At 35.5% G+C, this 9,862-nt stretch overlaps 1 protein-coding gene across 1 annotated transcript in view; it reads right to left on the bottom strand.

Annotated features, from left to right (window-relative positions):
* The window catches only part of LOC135075936 (uncharacterized), a 90,578-nt gene extending 80,937 nt beyond the window's left edge, over positions 1 to 9,641 (bottom strand). Inside the window, exon 1 of the mRNA XM_063970384.1 lies at positions 9,410 to 9,641. Within this exon, the coding sequence (XP_063826454.1) occupies positions 9,410 to 9,446 (37 nt within the window). The 5' untranslated portion in view covers positions 9,447 to 9,641. The remainder of the gene's footprint in view (positions 1 to 9,409) is intronic.
* Between the last annotated feature and the right edge of the window lie 221 nt (positions 9,642 to 9,862).

The following is a 9,862-nucleotide window of genomic DNA, read 5'->3' on the forward strand; positions in this document are numbered from 1 at the left end:
GCGCGACTGATTGAGATTGTCCAAGCCGTCATGGACGATTTTTTCCACATTTTTTAACCTAGTAACTAAATAAGACGCAATATAAAAATTTCATCCGTTAAAAGCCCTCAAGTTATTTCTGAACTTTAGTTTAGTAAAAGATTTAGAATCTCAAATCGCTTATTTTAAAAATAAAACCATATATAGAAAACGAATAGAGGTAACTTTGGGAATTTATTCTATCGAGTCAACTTCATCAAATCGTGTTTCCATCCGTTAATAGCCCTAGAAAATATCCTCAACTATGCCCAATAAAAATCTTAGCCTTTAATTTTACTGTTTAGTACCTCAAAAATGAAAAATGAAAACCTCATTTTCGCCATTTTCTCTGCTACCCGGCCTTAAGCTAACGAGTACGATCCTTAGTAAAACAAGAATGAACGTTTCGAGTTCGAACTCGAAACGTACAAAAATTCGTCCTCGTCTTGAACTCGAAAGTTTTTCGTACTAGTGGTACTGGCTGGCGCCGGCGCGCGGCGCAGCGAGCTATATGCGGCGAGGCGCCAGCAACGACGCGGCGTTATGCTCACATCGAGCGATACTTTTCAACCGACTTCAAAAAAGGAGGAGGTTCTCAATTCGACCCGTATGTTTTTTTTTTTTTTTTTTTTTCTATGTTTGTTACGCGATAACTCCGCCAATTATGAACCGATTTGAACAAATCTTTTTTCGGCGTATAGGTATTACCTCAAGGGTGGTCCCATTTAAATTTAATAATAAAAAAAACAACCCCCAAGGGTGGAAAATTGGGAATGAACTTTTTTATACGCAATATCTCCGCCGATTATAAACCAATTTGAACGATTATTTTTTTGTTGAATAGGTATTATCAAAAGGGTGGTTTCATGCGAATTTGAAGAAAATATTTCACCCCCAAGGGTGGAAAATTGGGGATGAACTTTTTTATACGCAATATCTCCGCCAATTATGAACCAATTTTTTTTGGTCTCAGTGTACTGCCTACCTTCAGTGGTAACATCAAGGTAATAATTAGTTAACTAAAAAGCAAGAAATAAGTAAAATTTTATAAAAAAAAATAAAACCGACTCCAAAAAACCTACACTAAAACGTAGAAAAATAATTACTAATTACCTACTTATTTATTAGGACGAATTATTTATATTTATGTAGGTATACCATGATTGATACTTTTGGAGTCGGTGCAGGCAAACTTTACATATTTCATAATCTTGGCACCGACTCCAGAAGTATCAATCATGGTATACCTACATAAATATAAATAATTCGTCCTAATAAATAAGTAGGTAATTAGTAATTATTTTTCTACGTTTTAGTGTAGGTTTTTTGGAGTCGGTTTTTTTTTTTTTTTTTTGAATGAATATACAAAATATTGTCCCAATTAGTAAAAGATTTTATGTTAATGAAATGAATCAATTTGATTGCGAAAGTAATTTTAATAATTGATTTCATTATGAATGTCTTGTATTATTTTAAAGAATATTTTAGAGTTAGTTGGAAATAATCTCTAGAACTACTGAATCGATTTTGAAAATTATTTTACCAATAGAAAGCTACATTATTCCTGTGTGATATTTTCTTACCATATGTACCAAAATTCAAAAGGCAAAGCCGCCAGCAAAAGCCGCAGCATACAAAGTATTGTATAAAACGATCATTTTGACTAAATATTGGTAATTTATAAAATCAATAATAACTTTAAAAAAAAAAAAACCGACTTCAAATGCGTGAACACAAATAATACCTATTCAACAAAAAAATAATCGTTCAAATTGGTTCATAATCGGCGGAGATATTGCGTATAAAAAAGTTCATCCCCAATTTTCCACCCTTGGGGGTGAAATATTTTCTTCAAATTCGCATGAAACCACCCTTTTGATAATACCTATTTAACAAAAAAATAATCGTTCAAATTGGTTTATAATCGGCGGAGATATTGCGTATAAAAAAGTTCATCCCCAATTTTCCACCCTTGGGGGTTGTTTTTTTAATATTAAATTTAAATGGGACCACCCTTGAGGTATTACCTATACGCCGAAAAAAGATATGTTCAAATCGGTTCATAATTGGCGGAGTTATCGCGTAACAAACATAGAAGAAAAAAAACATACGGGTCGAATTGAGAACCTCCTCCTTTTTTTTAAGTCGGTTGAAAATTGCAATAATGTATGACAAACTTGGGACAAACTTGACCTTCACTGGTTTGGTTTTTATTGGCGGTCAAGCTGTAGATCCTGGCTAAGTACACAGGAGTTAATTGTGGCGGTGAGATTGTGAGGTGGGAATGTATGACATAGACGCAATATAGATTAAGTATAGCCGATGATAGCCATGGTTCGTTAGTTATAACCTCATCAAAGCTAATGAGTATGTGCCTAACGAAGTGGCTTATAACTTCACTAATAAGACTGGAACTCAAGCGTCAAGAGGGCATTCCCTATTGATGCAATCAGTTTCAATAAACTGAAATAAAAAGTATCTAAATGATATTGTTTAAAATTTACCACATCAATAAAAAAGCAAGCCTGAAATCGCCTGAGGACGAAACTCCAACAGTTTAAACTTTAAATGCCCACGCTGAGTTCGAACTGGGAAATAACAGATTGAAACTTGCTGAAGTTCAGTGTAAATATACAAGCGCAACTAAACTGTGGGTGCCGGCACTTTGCGGTGCAATTGTTAAATTCGAAACTTCGAGGTTTCCTAGTGAAACCCTTCTCATGGATTTTGTAAACAACATCTTAAACAATAGTTTGCGACATGCAGTAAACTAGAGATCGATCATCGATTTGTGTCGACGTCCACTGCTGAACATAAGCTTCGACCCCTCGACAGTATAAACTGCTACGCATCTTTCATACATTCTACTGGTACATACACATACCTACAAAAAATAATTTGGTAGCTAAAAGCTACAGCCAAAAGTTATTAAACTAAACTTGATGTTCATATAGGCCCCTTAAATGAACTAAATATGTAGGTATTATATTTTTTTCGATAAACCTTTTGATGGTATAATAGAAATACCAAAGCATATAGAGATTTCAAAATGTTCAGAGCACGTAGGCTCCGCTTTTTCCATTGCTCTGAAACGATGTTCTTTTTAAGGGGGACTAGTGACTGAGTGTGATTCTACGTGACGAACGGTAAATCTTTGTAGAGATACGAGTGAGGGTAGTCGGCATAATACCACAGGAGCACAGATTTATTGTTTGTCAAAATGCCCTGTATCAAGTGCACTGTCCCATATTGCACGTACTGAAAAAGAAAATCATAATCGCGGGAATTACGAGTAAGTATAATATGCAAGTGAATAATTATATAACTAGGGCAGAATTTGTGAAATGAACCATTCAGCAATAAACATAACTGAGAAAAATACCTCTTAAGATTAATAATGGACCACAATTGGCTCTGGAAGTGTAGTGTAGTTACATCCTTCAAGAAGCTTCCTTCATGCGTTGATACTCAATTTTGTATTTAACTAAAATTTTCTCACGTTTCAGTTCCGCCGTTAATGACGGGACAACGGAGGGTCGGCATTCGCATGTAATCCCTTGCCCGAGCGAGTTTCTCGAAATACCTTTTGGTATTATTTAATTAACAAGTCCTTAGTTCATCCTGATGTATTCCTATAATATGTTATCAACTAGCGTGAGCGCTAAGTTCGCTGCGCAAAAGATAGAGCTTTTACAAGAAATAGGCCTAAAGAGGCCTTGACACAAAGTCCTTTTGCAATACAAAAAATATTTGAAAGTCTAACGGAGGACATTGATTCTTCGCCAGTCGAGATTTAACAATTTATTTTAATAATAGAATTTAACAGACTGTAAGATCACCCCATATCAAAGCTAAAGCTCTGCTCATGAAGTCATGATCATATAAACTCGAACGTAATTAATTTCATAATGGGCGCTCAATAATTATATTATGCTAAGATGCGAGTAGTTAATAATAATAGTCTATTAACACCGAGTAGTTACTGTATAGAGAAATAACAAGATTCACGCTCGCGGCGTACTTAGATCGAAAGCCGTATCAGCAACGTCAAACTAAAAGTTTTTGTTGCAAAATCAAACCAATTACAAATAAGTACCACTGTATTTAGCTTTACACGCACGTTCGTATAGGTAGGTATCTCTAATGCGCAGCGATGATTCACGCTTACACGTGCAATATGATAATTTACCATAATAGTGTCATCTTAGAGAGATAAAGGTATGTGGCTTTTTCCTGACATCCCTCTGATCCACCCGATGAGAATGCAATAAAGTTTTCAGGTGAAAATAGGCTTTTTCTCGTGCCTCCCGTCTCGCTAAGTAATGTTATGCCGCCACAAATAAGTTGTAATTAGATATTGCCCCTGGCTGCCACCAAATATAATGCGAAGATATTTCAACTGAAAATCAACAAGGCCGGAAGCGCCAATATTCATCATCATCATCATCATTTCAGCCACAGGACGTCCACTGCTGAACATAGGCCTCCCCCAATGACTTCCACATCGCACGGTTGGTAGCGGCCTGCATCCAGCGCCTTCCCGCTACCTTTATCAGGTCGTCGGTCCACCTTGTGGGTGGACGTCCCACGCTGCGTTTTCCGGTACGTGGCCTCCATTCCAGAACCTTGCTGCCCCATCGGCCATCAGTTCTGCGTACTATGTGCCCTGCCCTATAGGCCTTATACAGAAGCTCAAAGTTGCACAGCGTGCTATGGAGAGGGCTATGCTCGGTGTTTCTTTACGAGATCGAATCAGAAATGAGGAGATCCGTAAACGAACTAAAGTCGCTGACATAGCCCGACGGATCAGCAAGCTGAAGTGGCAGTGGGCAGGGCACATAGTGCCAATATTCAGTAAAGAATAATAAATAAGCATCTTCGGGGGTGAATTCACCTTATTATAGAGCGCATCTGCACTCGTTACATTATTGCCAAACCAATATTTTGAAAAAATATAAAAATACGTTTTTACAAATAAATTGTTCCAATTTAGCCACAAAAAGTTAACCAGAACCGTGCACATATGATTTGATAACGAATTTAATATTTTATACTTTCATGTGGTATTTTTTTTAAATAAATTCTCATATAACGGGATTTGGCTTTTACCTTTTTAATAGTATTTAGTTTTTAGTTGCCAAATCCCGTTATATGAGAATTGATAAAGAATAAATATTTACAAAATGTTTTATTGCTCGCGTATACAAACATTTAGTCAACCGCGAATTTAAAACAAGCTAGATACATTACCACAGCAGTTGAATTAAAATGTTTTACTGTTCTTTGTCAATAAAAAGAATAAGATGAATACAATTCCCCATTCTGCTACACTATTTTACAAAATTGAATTGAAAAAATACCAACGTTGAGTCGAGTCATGTGTGGCCAATTGGCGTTCCTTCCCGTAACTTCCGAAAACAAAAACGCCTTTGATTGCGGTTGTAATAGAAATAGCACTCGTATTTAATCCGAAACCCACCTGAAGCTCAGCGTAATTAACAACGTGTTCAAATTCCCTTGGAGCGAATTTAATGTAGCAGAGATTAGAAGTTGGAAAAACTTCCTGAGAACGCGCTGTTTAAGCATTACTTTGGTTGATGTCATTAAGTTAATTTGTTAAGTAACTTAGAAGCTTTATTTCTACCTTATGCATAACTGCGGCTTCGCACACCGGTTTGTTTCCATCAAAATAATGTTTTGCAAATGGAACGCATCCGTTTGGAACTGCGAGTAGACTGGCGATAAAAGTTAGCTGTAAAATAGCAGTTCATTGTAAAATAACTTTAAGAATGTACTGACTATCTTGTCAATATGAATGAATCCATACATTTTACCTGTCTATTAGGAATACCTAATTTTGAAATATCAAAATCAGTGTTTTTCCTTGTTGTTTATGTATATGTTATGATAATTTTATCAGTCAGCAATTTAGCGCTGGATCATTCATGAATGTTCGTTTACATTACGCTAGGAACTTCCACGCTACGTTGTGTTATTAATATATTAATTATGAAGCAATAAAGGAATCGGACCAGCAAACGTCAGCTTTCGTAACACGTATTTATTGTGAGGATAGACGATGAGACTTACGGACGGGAAATTGATGGAATACATAAATCCATCTTCCAATCTCTCCTGTCAGATAGACTTGCGTCGTCACCAAATCATTGGGCGTGTCATTTTAGTTTCAGGCAGTGGCAGGTATTGGTTTTCTGTTATAGGTACAGTAGATATGTACTCCTATGTATATTGTATTGTACGATCGCCATATACTATCGTTTGGTTGCAATATCGCTCTTGTTGACACCTCTAGTGAATTAACTACTTACATAACTCATAACATAGGCCTTTAATTTTAAATTACTCCTATAAATTATCGGACGTATTTTTGTGAACAGTAATTTTCCAAATGACTTGATGTGATTGGAAAGATATTCCGTCGTGAAAGATTAAGATGGTTTTTCTCCGAAGCACGGCGTCCAAATTGCTCGGTTTTACAGCGGGAATAGGCGATTACATCCATTCATTTAAAAAACAAATTGATGCATATTTAAAGAAAGCTCGAAGAAAGTAATTGTTAAGACATTTGTTTAACTTGCATCTATTCAAATTCTTGATTTTTTAGAAGTTTTGTTAAACTGAACACTATTAAAACCAATATGTTTTTAGGACGTCAAAGAAGATGAGTACAAAAAGTGTACTCTCCAGTGTGATAATTCGTAAGTACCTATTAACTTTATTCATTGCGATTGCACATACCTAACTATTATTGGTAAACTTCCACAACAATTTTAATTCAGCTGTTGAAGCTTTGTTAAGCGCTGTTGCTCGCAAAACTTTAGCGAACAATCCAAAAAATAAAAAAGGTTTTGTATTTTTTCTCGTGATGAAATCAAATGGCGTCGCAAGAACTACTACCATCGTTATCGTTGGATTAGTTTTAGTGACCGAAAAGCCGTCATTAGTCCTTACGACTCAATTATTTCGGAACAAAGTGTACTTGTTTTCTGCCGAAGAATTGTGTCATTTACCCTCCTAATAGGTACTCGGACTCACATGGGTGTGTAAGTGTATCATTATTTTTTCTTTTATTCGTACAGCGTTAGCGTCGATAGTAGCGTTGCCTTCATGAGATTCCATGATATCAATTGTTTCAAAGGCGAGGGCTTAGCACTCGTGATCTTTGTATAAGCCCCGTTTACATCTAGAAGTTAGAACACTATTATTATATTTGAAATTAATAAAACTTGGATAAACTAGATACTACAGAACAACAAAGTATGAAAATTGACTTATCAGTGACCTCAGATATTATTATCAACTAGCGGCCGCCCGCGACTTCGTACGCGTGAATCCCGTTTTACCCCCTTCATCTATCTTACGCGGTTTAGATTTTTTCATACAAATGTTTTTTCCCGCTAACTCCAGTTCCCGTGGGAATTCTTAAGTATACTATAACCTGCCCAGGAGTATGAAGAATAATTGTACCAAGTTTCGTTAAAATCCGTGGAGTAGTTTTTGTTTCTAGTATAAGGACATACACACAGACAGACAGACAGACAGACAGACAAAAATTTTACTGATTGCATTTTTGGCATTAGTATCGATCACTAATCACCCCCTGATAGTTATTTTGAAAATATATTTCATGTACAGAATTGACCTCTCTAGAGATTTATTATAAGTATAGATAAGAGAGACTGTGAGACTAACGGCAGCTAACAAGAACTCTCAGTGTGGATTTTAAAAAACTCTAAATATTTGAGAGAGTATCTAACAGATCAGATCAGATGAAATAATTATAATATCAGTATTTAAAGTTATAGAAATTTTAAGGCATTTTGATATTAATTTGTTGGAGCATCTAGAAACGCAATACATGTATTGAATACAACTTTCATTTCTCAAATAACTCTAAGTGGTTGCTTGAGACTGCGATAACAATTTATTTCTATTGTGTCTCGATTTGCTGGTACTCGAAAGAATAAAATAATTTTGGTAAAACTTGTGGTACTGATGGTAGAGCCTCTGCGTGCACGTCCCATTAAAATTGGTTTGGAAAAATCAATTTTAAAGGACGTAGCACACTTATCAACCCGGAAAGGGATCGTAACCGTATCAACTCAAGGCGGTCAGTATTATTTATATGAGACTCCAGGTCCATACTGCAACGCACACCTCATCCGCACCGTAACGTAAACGCCTCGCCTCGCGGTTGACAGCGCGCGAAAGGCTATGTGACAGCTCGCGAAAGGCGATACGGTGTTGCTCCCTTTCCGAGTTGATAAGTCTGCTATGACTTAACTTAAGTCTGAATCTACATAGCTGTTGTCAAGTCATATTAGTATAACTGAGCGTATCTATCAAATTGTAATCTCGAAACCCTTGTTGAAAGCTTCTGAAAATAATGAAAATGCCAAATGAATGGACACTTCACGAAAGATAAGAACGACAACTGACTACAAAGGATGAGGATGTGTACTTCAAAAGATTTGGAGATTGAAGTGAGCTAATCAAGTGAAACAATAAGGAATACTTAGAAAAAGGCATTAAGCGGCAATCGGAAGATACAAAGTGGGAATTTTTGGATACTTTTATTGTGATTTGACACCCTAATCTACATCAATATAATTTACCTACATAAACAGCATAAAATTTTCGATAGATTAAAAAAAAAGAAAATGTCAATTGCATCTATAATAATCTGTTTATAGTAAAGCTTTTGATAGCTTTGAAGATATAGTAAAGCGTTGAGCGGTACGGAACGCTAATGCCGGGCAATTTTAATATTGTATGTTATTAATATTTATTTTACCTCCCTCGATTACATATGGGTTGTATATTTCGTATGATGCCTGTTTTAATTACGTAGCAACTGATAAAGGTAACATTTTGTCACACCATGTTATTTTGTGTTATGGCATTCATTTAAGAATTCATTACCATGCAGGTAGAGCATTTAAATTTGATTGGATAGGATCATAGGATATTAAAATTAACAACCGTTTAAATATAAACTATGTTTGGTATTGGTATTGGTATTTTGCAATATCTATAAATACGTTCTTTATTCACGGAAATCACTATTACTCGTATTGAACCTTTGTTCATAGAATTGAACCTTAGGGCATCAAAATCAAATTAATAACCAATTAACCCTTAAGTGTTCAATCAAGTTGAAACTTTCAAAGTATTTGAGGCTCAGACCACATATATTTAATGTTACCATGAACTTTCAATCAAACATGCGTGTTGCTAATAAAACTTCAAACTTGTAAATTAATTGATAGATGGGTTTCAAATAGGTTTGTTTATTACCAAAACTTTGCATGTATTACATTGTGGGATTTAAATATGATAGCTAAATAATAAATAATTGATAACAACTTACTTGCTATAAACAGCGTGCTTAACACTAAGTAAAACATGTTGCTTCACGAACTTTCAACTGTTCAACCAAAAGTTTTCAGCGTGTTAGAAACTTATGAAAAATCCACGAATAAACTTTTAAATCTGTATTTATTATGCACAATCAGTTCTTTTTTCAAAATATAAATTTTTGTAACGACCAGGATATATCGAGATAAATCTGGTAAAGGTCCACGCGTTCGTCTCGGATGAAATCTCGCGCCAAACTGCTGTGGAGCGTATCCTCTAGGGGTGTCCTGCCGTAGTTTGCCAACTCATTCGGGCTCTTACACTGGCAATTGATAAAATGCCGTTTGAAAACTTTTTTATGAGCGACAGTCATTTGTTTAAAATGTATTAATGAAATTCCATATTCGAATTGCAATTTGAAATCCAAATCACTACATAGTATAAAACAAAGTCGCTTTCCGCTGTC

This window comes from Ostrinia nubilalis, chromosome 11 (assembly GCF_963855985.1).
Source record: "Ostrinia nubilalis chromosome 11, ilOstNubi1.1, whole genome shotgun sequence".
NCBI lineage: Eukaryota > Metazoa > Arthropoda > Insecta > Lepidoptera > Crambidae > Ostrinia > Ostrinia nubilalis.